Genomic DNA, 19,293 nt, shown 5'->3' on the forward strand with positions numbered 1-19,293 from the left:
TCTCGTTGACCTTGCAAATTAAAAGCACGCTCTTAACAATAGCCAATTGCATCTCATGTGGCCATTATGGTAATCTTAGTACAAGCCGGGGACTTTCCAGGGGGGAACCTCCACTTGAGGAACTGAAATTATCCATATGAAACGTAGAGCGCTTTGGTTGTGGTTCTTCTATCACTGGGAACGATCAGTGAATGAGTCACATAATGTTATTGGAAGCACAAAAAAGAGCTGGAGCAGCATTTTGTCCTCTCTATTTAGAAATGCACTGAAATTGTTTGGAGTTGAAATGAAAAACTATTTCAATGTTCAGAGGTTGGCTTTTGTTTGCACTGTTTGCTTTTTGGGATCTTAAAACGTTTAAAGATGTGAAGTAGCCTAGACTTATGTGCCTTACTATAACTTTACTTCTGCAAAGTTTGTTCCCCTTTTAAGAAACGGTTTGGAAATAGTTACACTACAATAGACTGGCTATATTTTGAGATACCAAAAATATGGTATTATGGGTCAAGTAGCATAAAATTTGACATGATACGTTTAACTTGTGATGTTGATACATATTTGGGTTGTGTATCCCTACGGCTGCAAAATCCAAACATATGCACATTCATAATGCAGTGTTTACGTATCGGAATAATTCATGCACATCCCATATCTTTTAAACAAGGCTTTCATTCCTGAATATTTGTGAACACACACATGATGCTCTAATATATGTTGCTATAGCGACTGTGACAACATCAGTACCCGCTCGTTTTAGCTGTGCCTTGTGGAGGAAGGGGATACCTCCGAACTCAGCATTTCACAAAATGTAAATGTGGCTGTCGAACCCTCATGTGCGAGCCAGTTCTCTGCAGAGAAGCAAACCACACAGGCTTTGTCACACCAGACACAGTTGCTATAGCAACAGCACTGCTAGATCAGAAACAAAGTTGTTTTTCCACATAAATAATCAAATGCACAAATTAAATCAATTAAATAAATAATTGGCTTTTGACAGGATGAAAAATAGAGATTTAGACATTGCCGCTGATGATGCTGTTTATCATCAAGTCCGCTATACTGTACATGTTGTCTTTCAACTTTTTCTGAAACTGCATGTTTGCCGTCTTTTGCACCATGTAGGCCGCTCTGAAGAAGTACCAAGTGGAGAACAAAAACAAAGGAGACAGTTTGGAGAAGTGCCAGGGTGAACTGAAGAAGCTGCGCCGAAAGAGCCAGGGCAGCAAGAACCCCTCCAAGTACGGAGAGAAGGAGATGCAGGTACGCCTCACTGTCTGGAAGTCATTTGTCTGTAATCCTGGATAAGTAGGTAATAAATAGAATAGATTTTTGCGCAAGAATATTAACACAATTTAATATCTGCTTATGAAGTGCCGATGCTATGTAATTAAAGTGGCTTTATGTTGTTTTGAAACGAGCCGTCCAGCCTCTACATTAATTCCCCTGCTCACTTTCCGTTTGCCCTCATGTGGGTGATTGTTGGTGCAAAATAATAGCTTTATTTCTCATAAAGTAAATTTGATTCTGCGAAACGAGCAAAGATGGAGGTGGAGGCTGTGGCAACTGCATAAACCGCGTGGGAAGGTGAACAGCGGAGGTTTGATTACGAATCGCGTGCCCCTCGTCCTATCTGTGGCGCATCGTCACTAAACACACGGGAATGAAGAGCTGATGTAATGAAAGGGTACATGGTTAATGCCGCCAGTGCTGTAAGGCTTTGAAAGGTTAGAGCATTAATACTAAAAAGTCAGTGCTACTTACACATCTGTATGCTGTTCTATGCTCTTTGCTATTGCATGGAAAATGAGAGGAGGTTGTGCTCTGTTTGGAGATGGTGGTTCAGCTACAGATTTGAATTCACCCTTTCAGAAGGTATATTTGCAATTATGATGCAGTTTAGATTTGCTTATGGTCATTAAAGTTCAATTCAAGACTATATTCTTCTTATTTTACTCCAGGGGTTATTGTTTACCACCATTTCCATGTGTTTTACTTTGAAAATATTGTGTACATTGATATGGGAAACGGCAAGAAGGTCATTTTTATTAAACTAAGTGACTTTTACAGTATAGTTACTCGTCCTATCACCTGATATTTCTGCACTTTTGTGATTCATTTTACAGGATTCTTTTAATTTTTTTAACGTAATTAAATCTCAGCGAATATGTTTGAAGACATTTTTTAACACATTTTTGTTAGATTTACATAGTATTGTCCGAAGAATATTGAGATATACATTTTTTGGGGAATATCACCCGGCACTAACCTTTATTTATCTTGTATGTTTTCAATATTATATTCACTGTTGCAACACTGACCATTTCCCATCGTTTAATCTTATGTGTGTTGAAGGATTGAATATGCTACTGCTTGTATGACTGCAAATTCTACTACTACTGCAATTTATGTGTCTTCTAAGAGTTGCTGAAGGTAGTAACAGTAGTCTGGCCCTGTCTCTTCCAGCAACAGGGGGCTCAAGGTGGCCTAGTCATGGCTCTCTGCATCATGGGTGAAGTTTAGTCTGCTTGATGACCGTAGAAAATGACATTAGAACAGACTCGGACAGATCAGCTCAGATAAAATCAATTGTGATGAGCTAGATTGATTTTGATTAATGCCGTAGACTTAAGTTGGTGTTGGACATAAGTTATCTTTCATCTCTGGCCTCTACTTGAATCGGGGTGACAGTGTGCGCACAGTGGCCCCGGCTCTCCTTGTTGTTCTGTTTATAGCACGTAAATTGTTACTTATTGCTTGAGCCCTGCCGCTTTAACTATTGTCAGTAGTAATTAGAGGGCATAAAAGTGAAATGCTCATTGGCTCAGCAGTCTTCAGTGTCTGCAGAAGCAAAAGAGCAGTTTGCGGTCATGCGAGTGGCAAGCCATGACAATCAATGTGACTGTTTTGTTTTTTAGTTAATATGTGAAAAGAAAATATGGTTTTCTCAATACAACATTTTGCTATTATAATCAGGTGATATTATTAGTGTCTGGGACACTAGATGTACTCGAACCTCTAGCCTTCGGGTTGGTGGCGTGCTCAGTATCTGGGCATCTGTGTGTTATGCACAACCCTTACACACTTCCATATTTGACACATTCATCTTGTGCTTCCTGTCTGCATGGATCCGTCATGTGTTCCCAGACTGGCACAACTGTCATCCTTTTTCTCACGCTGTGTCATGAATGTGTGTCATTTTCATGTGTCGGTTTAAAGACACTTAGGACTGGCAGTGTGGACGCTGGAAATGAGACTGAAATGGAAGAGGCTATTAAAGTGCACCAAGTAGGACGATGGAGTGAAGCGCTGTGCAGAGCTACAGAACCTGCACGGCGAGATGATGAGTGGAGACTTGTTGTTGAGTGATGGTAGACATGTAGGTTAAGGTCAAAAAGTGTAACAGTGTCTGCTAGTTCCTTTTGTACTTTAAACAGTGGCCATTGTGTGTGATCCTTTCTTCAATTAGAAAGGCTGGAGCGTCCATAGACACAGACAGCCGACATTGCCAGCATTCAGGGTTTTAAAGAAAGCAATACCCAGATGATTCTAATGATACTAATACTAATGTCAAACCTGGATACTCATTTGAAAAAGTATCGATACTGACAAAATCACAAATAGGATCAAATTAGAAACAGAATTTGATCACAGGAAGTGCTTGGGTTTAATGTCAAGTCCAATGCAAAGTTGACACTTAGACTTGTTCACCTTTTGTTACGTGCCTGGCTTGTCTAGAGAGGGATTTGGCGCAGAACATAACAGTAAAGATGTAGAAAAACTATGGAAAGCGATGCTGTGTGGAGAAAATGGTAATCAATGGTGCGTTTGACCAAAACATTGCAAAAATAAGACTTTTAACCATTTATAATTTAACAAAGGGCAACTAAAGCTTAAACTGGAACAATAACTAGTCCGGACTGAAAGGGGTCTCGGCTGGCAGTCACCTGGAGACAGGAACGAGCTGACACACAAAGTCGAAATAACAGCAGAAAGGCCATAATAACCTTCAAAAATATAAATTTCCCCAGTCAGACTCAAAAACATGTAGTGGACTTTGCATTCATGGTATACATTCAAGATATATGAGACATAAGATAAGAAAAGATAAGATAAGCCTTTATTTGTCCACACAATGGGGAAATTTTGGTGTTGCAACGCAAGAAGTAAAAGAACATGATGTATATATAATTAGGACCAATCTCTGCAGGTGTAACATACAGTTCACTCCGTCTAATTTCCAGTCCGCTCACTTCCACTGATCATAACATGGCAGTGCGAGAGAAAAGTCAACTCATTAGTGGACCGATTTCCCCGAGGACTTCTCACAGACGAAGGGCTTAAGACATTGGCCTGACATGTCATCGCTTCACCGTGATCGCTGTCAACCTCGAATTGAATAGTTAATCAAGAAATGTGGTTTGAATCAAACAGGATTCACCCTTATGTGCACTGTTCTGAACCTTTGTGGTTTAGGGAGCAGTCCTTTTAATCAAGACACATAATCAATAGGCCTAAAGATCAAATATTGAAGAAAAAAGAAAAGAAAATGAATAACGCTGTACGTATTAGATTACATTGTACACTATTGCCTATTTTACACAAAAGGTATAGGCTTACAAAAACAAAACACTTTACTAATTACTTTTTTAATTAATATTTTAGGGTGTCAAATTGTTCATTGGATATACAAAACCATAGCTGTCGTGGCACCTTCTAGACAGGGGTGGGCAAACTACGGCCCGCGGGCCACATGTGGCCCGTTTGTCTTTATAATCCGGCCCGCCAAACATGCCAAGTAATATATATATATATTTTTATTTATTTTTTTGCCCTCAGGCTTCTGTCTGCACTTGTATCCTTAATAAATATGACCTGAAATATGAACCAGCTACTTGCCAGGATTAGAATATGGCCCTCGGAGGAAAATAATTGCCCACTCCTGATCTAGAACAACGGCCAAAAAGTTAATAATCTTTAATTTAATTATTCCCGATTTATTCAGTAGTTTTTGAGTTACTTTTGTAGAATATATGGCTGTGTTCTTTTCTCTCCTCTGTATTCATTCAAAAGTCTTGCAGGGGACGCACAGCTGCCCTCTCTCCAGTGTCCATCATTGTGATTTTCTTTAACTGATGCCTGTGTCTTTTCAGCCCTCTTATTTCAAGAAATGGAACCTGTGCCAAACATGCTAATCCCCTCATTATGTACAGTAGTTCAATTGTAGTAACTAAAGTAATGCAAATTTCAATAGAATGAACTCCGGATGCACCGAGCCCCTTAATAATAAAAGTCATATCCGAGATAGTATGAATTATATAAGATATTTGATAAAGAGCTCTTCCGCTTGGAGCAATAAAGGAAATATTGAAGAGTTGGCGTATTATTATAAATTGATGCTTGCACAAACACAACCCCTTTCCACTGTTTGCTATATTTTTCTCCCTGATAAAGGAAGAGAACGGCAAGCCAAAGCAGCTCTATACGGCATAACAGGAAAGCCTCTTGGGTTTGCAGAAGAACATTGTTTGTTTTCTGTTTGAATCCCATGCAGGGCCAATCCAGTAGTCAAATCGCTGCAAACCAGGATGTTTGTTAGAATGTTTCACAAAAAATGTAGGGGGATTTTAGCAAGTGCCTTAAGAAATGTACCTTTCTACGTCAGAGTTGGAGGACTTATAACTGTATATTGTTAGCTTCATCATTTGCACCAAGAGTGTTCTAGTAGTACAAGTATTGGTTGGATAATTTAGAGAATTTGACACTTTCAAAATTTTGTGAGCGAATGAATAATTTTGAATAACAAAAATGATTAATAGCTTTGTCTATTAACTCCTTTTTTTTTTTTTTTTTTTTTTTTTTTTAGTTTGGTGCCTCCTACCTCCTACCTCCTTCTGCCGTCCTTGAGTGTCATCTTGGAAAAGATGTAATTGTGTGTGTTGACCTGAATGTGTCTCTCACTGTATTACACAAGCCAAACATGCTCCAAACATGTTATAAACAGACAGATTAACTCAAATTGCACAGAATAATGCAGTAAACAAATTAATTAGTACTTGCTGACTAATTAGACCACAGTGAAGTAGTCTATAAATACTACAGTGCTGGGCTTGTAAATGGGGCTCGGGGATGAGCCTCACAAAAGGGTTTGGGTTTGAATGTACATTCTTACAGTCATACAGTCTTCTTTACCTCTCTGCTCTGAATTGCCAAAGAAAATCATCTGCCTCTAAGCGTCAAGTGATTAGCATAAATTATGTCTCTGTATGTTTTATGTATGTGCTTTCTGGCACAACCATTGCAGTAGTCTGTGATAAAAAAAAAAAAAAACATCTTAACCCAAAGCAAAGGCAAAACTAGAGCACGTTGATATGGACCCCCTTGATGACACATCTCAAAGGGCATTCCAAAATAAAGAATGAACTAGAAATATCCTATACTCGGCTCCACAACATAAAACACATTCATAAATGTTTCCAGTTGTGTCTACCTTCAAATGTCTCCCACCATTCTTTCTCTGCAGCATGGAGCGTGACTCATACCAAATTACTATCTTTAACTTGTTTCTCAGGTTAAGAGAAAAAATAGATCTGGAATATATTTTGTGTGCATTGGGGGGGTCATCCTGTCTTCCTTTTTCCTACAGATTTCATTAGAGCCACGCTAAAGCAGCTAACCGCACCGGTGTTAGGGCACTTAATTGGAGCTTAAGGTGCAGAAAAAAGCAGAATAAGGTCAGTTTGCTCTCGAGGGGAAGAACGTTCATCATTTTACCTTCATGATTTGACACTTGGGCTCAGCGGAGACCAGGCGAGATGGATTTTAGTCCCGATGCAGCGTTTGTACAATAATGTGAAAGGCTTTTCTTACAATTGTTGGTGTGAGAAAAAATGTAGGCTACAGACAAGACTGCAAGATAAATCATAATTGACACGGCAAACGCAATTGGCAATACAATACAGTAAAATATGTAAAACCTGTAGATCAGACCTCTGCAAAAGTGTTGTGAAATGCATGGGATTCTCGTATTCGTTTTGCAATTTATGTTAATGCCCCTGAGCTAGTTTAAGATTTGCACTTTGAACTAAATCCTGCTTTTAAATCACAAATATAATGCTCTGGACGACAGAAAAGGTAAAATACTTTAAATTGGTAGCTTAATTCATAACCGAGTAAATACTGATTTACCCATAAGCAACACTAATTCCTGGATTGAACAGCTTTAGTTTAACCAAAACTAAACCAAGACTGAACTGATACACAAGCAACTAAACTTGAGGTAAAATTAGCATTGCAAACAGAAAAAAGAGCTACAAAATGAGTTTGCAAAGGTTGTTGGCAGAGGGAAAGGAGTTTGTGCCTTCCCCTGGTGGATATGAGTTGAAATACACGGGCAGCTGCACAAAGGCAGATTTGGCTGCAGGGGGGCGGTCTCAAAACTTCATTAGTCCCTTTATCGGGAAAATAAACAATGAAACGCTTGAGGGAATGGAACTAGCACTGTTAATCATAACAACGCAAGGCACACTAGTTCTCAGAAACTTTTAATTGAATTTCAGAGACTAAAAGGAGCAGTCTAAAGTGATTGAAGAGCTGATTGTTTTGTACTGTAAAAAGACAAATGGTTTAAATGTTCTCTTCCCGTCCCACATGGTGAAATTAACTTTCTAAGTAGGAGAGCAGCAACTAGGAGTCTTGAGCAGGTCACTTCTTGTACACTAACTAACTAAATGTGTTTGATCTTCAGTATGTTTAGATTTTTTTCAGTTTTATAATGTTTGAAAACCAATTTTTTCCCCAAAAGATTTGATCTATTACGCATCACTAAATGTTCTAAGGACTGTTAACGTTTAAATTATATGATTACGTGTTTGGAAGACCTAGTTAAAACCGTTTATTTGATCCAGAATCCCTTCCACATGTAGAATACACAGAGAATAGAATACACTTGCATAGTAACACATACATAACATGGAAGCCTCTGAAAGTCAGAGATGGGCCGGATCTGGACGTCCTCCCAACATTTCTCTTCCTCGGTTGCACCTGCTTCTTGTGATTGTCATCATTAACATATAAAACACTCGGTGTGAGCTTGTCTTCCCACGCACCGCTGGCTTTTTACACATAATCACTTCAGTAGCACTCGGGGAATCTGGCCAGAGAAACTCGCCGACAGGTGTGAGCAGAATTGACCCGCACGCTTGACCCGTGATTGCTTTGGCGCGAACGTTACAGTGGCATAACATAATGACCCCCGAGGTGAAGTGAACAACATATTGTCTCTTTATTGAGTTGTGTTTTCTATTATGTGACAGGACGGCTTGTGAATGTTCTGCTGAAAATCTGTGTGTTTAAAGCTAGAAAATGAGAAAGTTTGAAGCGTTTAGCAAGTTAGACGGACTTGAATAATTATGGCTAGAGGACTGGTTCAGAATATCTCCAAAATGGCCGCTCTTGAGGGGTAATAAATAGTCTGCGGTTGTCAATATTAATAAAAAGTGGTCCAAGAAATGTTTGCTAAATAAGTTATACTAAGTTAGCTGTGTATTATGTTTCAATGACTGTATTACTCAGAAATGTGTAATGTTCTTCTGTTTTCTGGCTGTAGTTTGTGGAGACCATCAGTAATAAGCAGACCGAGTTGGACACCTTTATCGGCGAGGGTTACAAGACGGCTTTGTCCGAGGAGCGTCGTCGATACTGCTTCCTAGTGGACCGTCAGTGTGCCGTGGCCAAGAATAGCAGTGCGTACCATGGAAAGGTATGTTTCTATGCATGATCATTAGACGGATGATTTGATATATCTGGTGATTTATCATCTGTTTCACCAAATGTATGTGTTTTGAAAAATATTAGAGATTTTGAAAGAGCTTTGAGATTTCAGGTTGTTTTTTTTCATGCAGCTCTGTTTTACAATAGATTCATCATTAATACATTAAAAATAAACTTGTGAAAATGTTTTTAATTTCTTGTATGATCAACTAAGTTACAGTGGTACAGTTGTTTTAGTCATTTATTTTATATCAGACAAATGGTTAGAGATGTCATTACCTGACTTGCAAAACCACTGCAAACTCAAATCAATTGTATTGGCATTTTGTGTGTGTTAAAAAAACAAACAAACTGAAAAGTGCAGCGTGCAAAGGTATTCAGACCCACTGAGTCATTACTTTGTGGAACCACCTTTCATTGCAATTACAGTAGTGTGTCTTTTGGGGTTTGTCTCTGTTTGTTCACCTTCAGGCTGACATTTTTGCCCATTCTTCTTGTCAAAACAGTTCAAGCTCAGTCAGTTTATGGAGAGTGTTTGTGAACAGTGTTTTCAGATCTTTCTACAGTTTATTGATTGAGTTTAAGTTTGGACTTTGACTGGGCCAATAATGAAAATGCTTTGTTTTGGACCATTCCATTGTGGCTCTGGCTTTATGTTTAGAGTGGTTGTCCTGCTGAAGGTGAACCTCCGCCCCAGTCTCAAGTCTTTTGCAGATGCCAACAGGTTTTCTTCCAATATTGCCCTGTATTTGGCTCCGTCCATCTTCCCTAATTAGCAGTTTCCCCGTCCCTGCTAATGAAAAGCAGCTCCACAGCGTGATGCTGCACCACCATGTCTGACAGTGGAGATGGTGTGTTCAGAGACGTGTTTGTTTTTCGCCACACACAACGTTTTGCTTTTTAATAAAAATGTAAATTATGAGCTCATCCGACCAGAGCACCTTCTTGTGCTGTGTCCCCCACATGACTTCTAGCAAACTGCAAATGGGACTTCTTATGGCGGTTTTTCAATAATGGCTTTCTTCTTGCCAGTCTTCCATACGATTTGTGACTTTCAAAGATGGGGAATGTGTATAACCTAAGCCTGCTTTAAACGTCTCCGTAACTTTATCCCTGACCTGTCCGGTGTGTTCCTTGGACTTCATGATGCTGTTTGCACTGCAACATTCACTTAATAAACTTCTTTGTCCTTCACAGAACAGCTGCATTTAAGATGAGATTAGACACACACATGTGGACTCGGTTTAATCATTAGGTCAACATTCAATTTTTCAAATAATTAAGAAAAGAGGCTGAAGTCTTTTGCACGCTGCGCTTTTCATTTTGTTGTTGTTTTTAAATCTGGAAATCATGTATAACTTTCCTTTCACTTCACTGTTCTCTTTGTGTTGCTCTGTCAATAAAATGTGTTTAAATTATTGGTAGTGATGTGACAAGGTTCCAGGGTTACCAATACTTTTAGAAGCCAGTGTACTTGCTTGGGCTCGCCCTCCTTAAATGGGATGAGCACGTTTGACACAGTCACTGTCAGATGGACTTTAATGGCATCTCAAGTGCCTTGGAAACTTTGAGTGCTTGGAAATCCCTCAGAGGAATGCATAAAGAGCAAGCTTTAATACATTTGTTTATACAGCACTCTTGTACATCAAAGTCAGAAATTATTGCGATATCTAAAACATAATTGTATATATTTGAGTGTTACAGAAGAGAAAACATGAATATATAACTTTTAGAGTGACATTACATTTGTCTGCTCATAGATGACAAATATCTTAAATGCATTGCTGACTTCATCCATCCACTTTGCTCATTCTAACGTCTGGGTACTTTGATGTTGTTTAAAGCCCCACTGTTCAGATAAAAGCACTTTGTTCCTCTCTATTTCCCAGGATGCATATTGTCTTTAAAAGCATCCTATATTATACCTATCAAATCTTATCCTTTGTGTTGTCATTGGCACTGAAAATGTGTCTCCGTCTGTGCATTCCTGAAACCAGCCAACAGTTTGGTATTCTTGGGTAATCGTCCGTCTCTGGGGATTAATTGTGGGAGTGAACTGCCAGCCTAAAGATGTGGCTAGAGAAGGACTGTAGCGCCGCTTCTCTTTTCAACATAGTCTAGTCATTAATCAAGATGGGCTGTGCGTGGGAGGATCACCTTCAGCGAGATGAGGAAACCTTTTCCTGAGGGTCCCTGTGTGTCTCTGAGTTGGAGCTTTGTGGTGAAATATACCCAGGATCTATACAGTGCAGTCAGTCCATTAAAATCCTTTGCTTTAGTTGAAGAACACGCATTTCCACAGGCGGTGATGTACAGGTGGGCAGTCGGCCTTGTGCTACAGTGTCCCTCTGCCTCTCCCACGCATTGCATTACCATAGCTGTAAGAGACCAGTGGTCAAGGCTACACTTTGAGGAGGAACACTCGGAGTGTGCGGTGTCTGACTGAATCTTACTGACTTGTTTGTTCCAGGGTAAAGACCTCCTGACACAAAAGATCCCTATGTGGCAACAGGCTTGTTCGGATCCAAACAAGCTGCCAGACCGAGCCATGCTGCTGGCCCAGCAGATGGGCTCTGCTGCCCTGGGGGGAACCAGCCCCCTGCACGCCTCCAAATCCAACCTGGTCATCTCGGACCCCATCCCAGGGGCCCAGCCTCTCCCTGTGCCTCCAGAGTTAGCTGTCTTTATGGGCAGTGGCCTGGGACATCCTAATGTGAGTTCAGAAAAGGAGAATCACCCATGTTGTGTTTGCTACATTTTGTCATAATTGTGTTAAATGTTCAATATAGCAAGTTAAGACTTTCATGATAATAATAACTTTGGTTGGATTTGAGTTCCTCTGGGAGGTCTCAAGCAGCTGTGTACTAATGACAGCCCATCAGCCTTTTACCCTCTTAAAAATAAAATGGCATATCTTGCCGGCCTCACTTAAAGATGGTACTTGTGTTAATGAGCTGTTTAGAATCTTCATTTCATGCTGAGTCACAGCTGACAGACCAAATTAAAATAAACCCTCCCTTGACATTTACCCTAGTACAGTCAGTTTTAATGGCCACAATTATATTTGATTTAGGTACTAAACTGCTGTCCATCATCTCGCTGCATCACTGTTTCAGAGGCTGATTGGTCCAGATGGTATGTCCATGGTAAATGGGACGACAGGCGTTCATGGGGAGGAGTTCTGGCCAGAAGGGGGCAGTATGGGCGTGCCCAAGGTAAGACCCGCGTCGCCCCAGACCCAGGCCCCTGGACCATCCCAGGCCCCACCTCAGAGGCAGGTCAGCGATGTGTACTCCAACACGCTGCCTGTGCGCCGAGCTCAGCCTCCCAAGACCAAGAACCCAGTTGGTAAGAGTCTGAGAAGCAGAAGCTGAACACTGTCTGTGAAGGCTAAAAATGGACATGTGATTGGATGTAATAATAATGATAATGTGGGTTAGATGATATAATTTACCTCATCTGGCTAATGATGCCACTAGAAGACTTGCTATTGTGTTAAAGTATGGGGTAATCACTCTGTTTTTGGAATATACTTGAATAGGGGAAATTTGTAAATGCTTTGCCACAGTCTTTGTTATGAGATTATAACCCTTCATGTCATCTTCACTATATTAACTGTCATAGTTATTTTTATATGCTTTAGCATCACATTTTCTATAGCATTTTGTTTGGGGATACTTATGCAAATACAACAGTTATATTAGACTTCTGTGTGAAAATAAAATATGAAAGGTTTTACTAACCTTGCTCTAGAAAATTGCCAATGGTAGTGCAACAAAATTAAACTAGGACTAGACAATAACCAAGTGACTAGGACTATCCCAGAATTAAACCAGAATTAAACCAGAATCAAACCCAGGATTATTCATTAAACCAGGTCTAATCCAGGATCAAATCAAGTCTAAACATAATAAAACAAGTACTAAACCAGGACCAGGACAAACCTAATATTAACCCAGAATGAAAGCAGGTCTAAACCAGGTTTAAACCAGTAAACAGGAGATAATGTGTGTTTGTATTTGAAGAGCTTGGTAAGTTAAATAGGCCTGCTATGAGCTATTCAAAGTGGTTCAAAATGGCTACAAAGATGACTTCCTATCGAACATGTACTTGAAGAAACTTTGCTCTACGTGTTAGATTAACCAGGATGACTAGGATTTCCTGTCTGTCACTCGTCGATTGCTGTCAGTTAGTCACTGCCTGCCACCTTTGCCTCTCGTCACCTCCAAAGAGGTTCAAATATAGCGTAGCCTTGCTCTCGCGTACATTTCTGTATCTTCTTCTCTACCTGCTTTCATCTCCTTTCCATCGCAATAACAGAACCATCAGCCACTCTCATGTTCTTCACTCCCACCGATGCCACGAGAGGAGCTAGTTTTACATTAAAGCTGGAGTACCCGACTTTTTTCTTGTAAATAAGTACATTTTGGTTTCCTCCATATAGTAACTTGTAAAAGCAACAATAGAAGAGACTAAATCAGACTGCTGCGCACCCTCTCTATCTAATTATTAAGTATTTTATCTTTTGCCAACCCGGAAGTAGGGGTGTCAAGATTATTCCGTTAATCAATAAAGCGATTATTCAGGTCACAATATAATCGTATGAGCTAAAGAAAAATAATTTTCAAGTCATTTAAATTCAATCTATAGTCTAAAAATGCATCTAAATGTAAAGTTATTTTCTATCTGTCTGTTTTTGTCACATTTCATGTAGTTCTATTTAATATAATAAAACGGGTCACAAACTTGAGTAATAGTAACGTGTTAGACAATGGGAATGAAAGAAAATAAAAGATGTATCTGTTGTTTGGTCATGGAATATTTGTTAAATCATTATTCATTCACTTTTCTCACCCTAATCGTAACAATAAAATTTTATATTGTGACATTGTAAGAGCTGTAAGCAGCGCTCTGATTGGCTGAGCTTTAGCGGCTCGCTCCAGTTCCACTAAAATAGTTCTGAAGCCGTGCATGCCAATATTAACGATATTAATATATATATATATATGATACCAAAGGGTTCTGAGAGAGCTCGGGACTAATTGGATGGATTTAGGTCCATACTTTCCCCTTACGCAGTTTGAAAATCATATACTCCATCTTTAATGTTCTCTACATCCATTGCAAGGCTGATATGGTCATCTGCTGTACTTCCTGCCGTACTAAATAACTCATAACTCATTATTTTATGTTTGCTCAATGTTCCCGTTGTTTAATCGATTTTTAACTGGTAAAAACACCAGCTCCAGGAGACAATCGCACATGCGGGAGTAGCCGGTTCAAACCTGTGCGCCTGCTCACTGCTACTGTGTCCCTGGAGAAGACACTTCACCCATGGATGTGTTTTTTGCGTCCCAGGCGAGACGAGAACCCTGCCCAGATCCAGCTCCATGGCCGCCGGTCTGGAGAAGAACGGGCGCGCTCGTGTCCAGGCCATCTTCTCCCACGCCGCGGGAGACAACGGCACCCTGCTCAGCTTTGCAGAGGGCGACATCATCACACTCCTCGTGCCCGAAGCGCGTGACGGCTGGCACTACGGCGAAAATGAGAAAAACAAGATGTAAGTAATGTATTCATGTATTCCTTTTTGCCTCGGTGCGTAAACAGAATAAACATTTGCCCTGGATTTAACAGTAGGTGCACTTTTTGTCCTAGATTTAACAACGTGTGCCTTTTCTTTTTCTTTTTTTTTTTTTTGCAGGCGAGGCTGGTTCCCATTCTCCTACACTCGAGTGCTGCCCGAAAGTGAAGGTGATAAGCTGAAAGTGAAGTAAGAGATTTTGTCATACACCATTTTTTACCTTATTGGACCCTGGGGAGATAAACTGAGACGCTATTATGGTTTCAGTCTACACCATGGGAAAAGCAGCAGCACGGGGAACTTGCTGGAGAACGATGGCTCACTTCCGACGCCCGACTATGGCCTGACCGCGCGGCTGCTGGCACAGAGTCTGGCACAAACCCGTCCTCGACCCTACAGCATGGCAGGCTTCGGCACACAGGTAAGGGCGAGTTCTCACACATCGTCACGTGGAAGGGAATAGGCTTTTGCTTGTTTGTAAGGTGATACCATAGATACGCCTAGTGACGCAAAATATAATCCAGTTCATTTCCAAAGTAACTGCTATAAAGGTGGTACTAGTTATCAATAGGTAATCATATTTATAGTGTATGAGTAAATACATTTCAGCCTTTTTAGCACAGATCAGTTTAGCTTATTTTGGTAATTTGGGGTTATTTTCCATCTATGTTGAGCACGTTTATACACTGTTGACTAAAGCATTTTATGTGGACATTTAAAACACTTTAAAGCTTTACTTAGAAATTCACAAAATTTAAACATTAGGTAACGTAATGCAGGAACTTGGAGTTGTAGTTTAGTATTTGCTGCCACCCAGTGGTGAATCTGAGAATCTACTACTTGGAAGTAAAACGGAAGCCAAATTGATATAATGAGGCATTCTGAATGGAGAATCACAAATCACAAAAAATGCGAGAATTCATCTTGCTGGTTAAGTTATATTAAGTACTATTCAAGTTATTAAACATATTCAATTTTAGCATCTGTTATATTTGTGGGTTTGGAGTGTGATCAGATGTGGACAAAGTGGAATAAATGCAGAAAAAGTCAATTGTTCTGTTTTTTTTTTGTCTTTTATAGCCTGCTATTGAAGATTATGACGCCCGCTTTGCCACAAGGTAAGTGTCAGCTCTCTTATGTTTAAGACAACGATACAGCAGTTATCATCTGTAAAACCAAAATATAACCTCCTGTAAAATGTGAACACAAATATTCACTAATCATTTAAAACATAATGTACAATTTCAGCTATAAGCTAATTCTGAATTAATGGCAGCAAATCATGGATAATGTCTAGTTATGGATCTTCTGTATGTGTTATGAGCTCTCGTTTAAAGCAGTTTAGCGCGGTCAGTGTCGCTGTTTATTTTAAGACGGTCCAATATGTTTTAATTGTAATCCAATCAGGTCTCATTGGCCGGTATAGCTTAGGAATTATGCTGTCCCTGTTTCTATCGGATGAGGAACAACATGCTCTTATACGTGTACGTGAGTGTGAGTGTGTGTGTGTGTGCGTGCGCGTTTGTGTGTGCGTTTGTGTGTGCGTGTGTGTGCGTGCGTGTGTGCGTGTGTGTGAGAGGGGGTCTGTGGTTTGTGTTGCAAAGTCATATTAGCCTTTATATGTCGTGACAATTGACATCCTACTAATACCATATAAATCACCAGCGCTTATAACAGAGGCTAGGTAGTTATTCATACTGTCTGCTGCTATAAATGTGTTTCTCCCTGGTAGTTTGGGTGCTAATAGATCAATGTAGTGCTGCATCTTTAGCCGTCAGAGATGACTTGACAGTTTTCTTGCCAGCAAAGCCTTTTCAAATCCGACAATATTACAACCAAGAACGTGTCGACGAGGAAACTGTGAAGTCCAATCGTCTGATCATGGCGGGCGCGTGGAGTTGTGGGCGGGGGTTAAGGACACTCCTAGCCCCGCCCACACATTCCCGCCTCCGCCTCCTTGTTGCCTTGTGTCTTGTGTCTCTCCATCTCTCTCTATATCTCTTCCTCTCTAAGTGTGTCCGAACCTGGCAAGCTTCCTTCTCTCTTCCACAGTGACAGTCCCGATGGCAAATTGATTTCGACTGTGTGAGAAACAGACTAACAGACAGACACAGACAGCTCCGGATAGCTCCTTTATCCAACCCCGCCCCTTTCTCCTCCCCCTCCCCCCCTAAACCCCTCCTCATACCTTCTTGCCCTACCTCCACACACAAGTTGGAAGTTGGAGGCCACGTTTCACCCCTCCTTTCTGTCTCTTCCTCCCCGGGTCCGTCTCCTTTCTCCCCCCTTGTCCTGGGTGTCGCTGCTGCCTCCGGTGGTGTTGTGGACAGTAGCGGTTGGTGGGTGGAAGATTGCATTTCCAGCCCGAGCGCCCCCTATCTGCTCGGCACGCAGCGTTACGGACTCTGAATCGTGCACACTGACTGATGATCTCTCTCTCTCTCTTTCTCACTCTCTCTCTCTCTTTCTCTCTCTGCCTTTTTTTGCTATAAATGCTTGTCTTTATAACTGCATGTACATGGTTGTGTCATTTTGTCGAGATGAAAAGCCATGTTCATGTACTGTACAAGTGCCAAAAGACTTCAGTGTCTGTTGTACTCGAAGCCACCAACTCAATGGCCTTCTTATGAAAAAAAGCACATATTGATTTTTAAGTTTACTCCCAAGATGCCAGTGATTCTCAAACTTGACTCTGAATGCAATCCCAGATTTTAGTTTTATACAGTAGTATTAGTACGGTTGTTTAAACCTATGGGAAGGAGCGAGGAGGACTGAACCATAGGCGATGCATTTGAGTCACAAAGCAGGACTTGACTCAAACATCTTAACACCAGAAAAAGCCTGTGCACCGTCACGCGTACCCGTGCCATAGTTTGGGAACCACTGACTTAATGGCCTTCTTATGTAAAATAGCACAAATAAATATCCTCACAATATGCTAACAGTCAGTGATACTCAAACAGTTTTATGTAACTTCTTTACTGGGTTGTTCCAGAAAAGTTGCTAACTATCAGCCTGTTTGGCAAAGTCTGGTTTATTTTGTTGTTTTATTGTTCCATAAAGACACTTGTCACTGTGGAAGTTTATGCAAGAGCTTGGGCTGGGCAATTAACAGATCGAGATAGAGTTATTTGAAATTTTATTCTTCTTCTATTCTTAATTCTATTATTTGGGAGGGGTTTTTGAATCGAGAGGTCCACAGTTTTATCCTCTGTCAGTAAAAACATGTGGTTTTGAGCAGAGGTCAGACAGAAATTTGAATATCATTTGTATTAAATGGCACGGATTAAAAGTTAAAAGTTTATGTTCATGAAATCATTGCTAAAAGACATTTTTACTTTGTTTATGGAAAGACCAAATCAAATCAAATTGAAAATCCAGATTGTTCCATATGAAAAGAACATTTATTTATTTATTCATTCATTTATTTATTTATTTATTTTCTATATCGCCCAGCCCTAGCAAGAGTTAATCCTAGTCTGAAGAATCCCTGAGGGAGTTTTAGGCAATGCACAATGTCTGTAAATACAATTTTACAGCAAACTGGAGCAATAGTAGACTTACTGTATTTGTTTTGTTTTTTTGTGCCACTTTTCAGGAACATCCCTTAAAACTAACAAATCAGGTTTAACGCAGCCCAGTCAGGACTTGAACAGCAGTTTTTGAGTTCCCCCGGAGTTAGACTGCATAGTACGAACTGTACCCGCCCCACAGTTTGAGAACCACTGCTCTTTTGTTCATTCTGAGTTATGAGAGGTTGTCAGTTGCTCTGCTAACTTGTGATTTTTCTGTCCCGATTGTCTGTCATATCTGCCTTACTTTGCTTTTATTAAGTTATATACATGCTCGTGAAGCTGTCATTTTATGATCCGGCACTACAGTATATATCTATCTATATTATGAATTGTTCTGTCAGTCCAATATGTTGCACTGTATCATTGCAAGAAAATGTTTTGATTCAAACATTTTTGGCCCAAGTTTTTGCTAAAATGACTGCCAGCTGGATAAATGCCTCACTTAGCAATTTGTTCCTTGTTTTTTTGTTTTTATTTCAACAACTGTGATTTGGTTTTAGATTTCCACAGCGTTTGCAGCTCTCAGTGTTATTTTTGATTGTATTCCCTGAGTGATAATGTAGTTTTTGGTCTTTTATTTTCAATTTACAATAATATGATTATTGTCCATGTAAACAATATAAATTATTTGCAGAATTAACTGAGAAATCCTGTGTTAATCTTATGCATGCTGTGGAGGGACAAACAAAAAATGTGATTCTTAAGATTTGACCTTGAATGTATGGTGACTTTTTACAAAGATATTAAAAATAAAACATATCTCTATATATTAATAAATGGTCTGGTCTGGTGAGAAATCTATTTTGACTTGACTGACTTTGATATTCTCATTTTGTCTTGTATCATCAGCATGCTCTATATTCTGCACCCACATTTTTAGTGAACGTGTGTGTGTGTGTGTGTGTGTGTGTGTGTGTGTGTGTGTGTGTGTGTGTGTGTGTGTGTTGTGTGTGTGTTGTGTGTGTTGTGTGTGTTGTGTGTGTTGTGTGTGTTGTGTGTGTGTGTGTGTGTGTGTTGTGTGTGTTGTGTGTGTTGTGTGTGGTGTGTGCGCGCGTGTGGCATGTTGAAATTGTTCCTTTTTACGTTATTGAATCTTTGTTTTATTCTGGATTACAATGAGACATATTAGCTGTGCTTTTATTTTGTGAAAAAAAAAGTATTTTATATCAACAGCATGTTGAGCATGAACTTTGACTAGTGATCTTCATTCTCCATTTATTTGTTTAAGTTTATGTTGTTGTGTTACACTAACCAGCAGTGTTTTGTAACTGTGCCGTGCATGATTGGAGAGATTCAGACTCTCTTTACCTTCCAGTTTGGGTCCCGAATTGTCCCGGTTCTAATGGAACCTCTGAGGACCTCTGTAAG

The 19,293-nt window shown here is 40.0% G+C and overlaps 1 protein-coding gene across 3 annotated transcripts in view; it reads left to right on the forward strand.

Moving 5' to 3' along the window:
* The window catches only part of LOC140358415 (BAR/IMD domain-containing adapter protein 2-like), a 59,149-nt gene that overhangs the window by 38,186 nt on the left and 1,670 nt on the right, over nt 1-19,293 (forward strand). The window contains exons 6-14 of one of the 3 annotated variants that reach the window (XM_072443254.1): nt 1,123-1,260; nt 8,606-8,758; nt 11,240-11,482; nt 11,886-12,117; nt 14,128-14,329; nt 14,471-14,539; nt 14,618-14,771; nt 15,431-15,468; nt 16,681-16,759. In XM_072443254.1, the coding sequence (XP_072299355.1) occupies nt 1,123-1,260; nt 8,606-8,758; nt 11,240-11,482; nt 11,886-12,117; nt 14,128-14,329; nt 14,471-14,539; nt 14,618-14,771; nt 15,431-15,468; nt 16,681-16,759 (1,308 nt within the window). Of the gene's footprint in view, nt 1-1,122; nt 1,261-8,605; nt 8,759-11,239; nt 11,483-11,885; nt 12,118-14,127; nt 14,330-14,470; nt 14,540-14,617; nt 14,772-15,430; nt 15,469-16,680; nt 16,760-19,240; nt 19,289-19,293 lie in introns of those variants that run through there. The other 2 variants (XM_072443253.1, XM_072443252.1) reach the window with 2 other exon arrangements.

The sequence above is a fragment of the Eucyclogobius newberryi genome, unplaced genomic scaffold (assembly GCF_026437365.1).
Source record: "Eucyclogobius newberryi isolate DKJ021-1_F unplaced genomic scaffold, fEucNew1.0.hap1 SCAF_13, whole genome shotgun sequence".
NCBI classification, from domain to species: domain Eukaryota; kingdom Metazoa; phylum Chordata; class Actinopteri; order Gobiiformes; family Gobiidae; genus Eucyclogobius; species Eucyclogobius newberryi.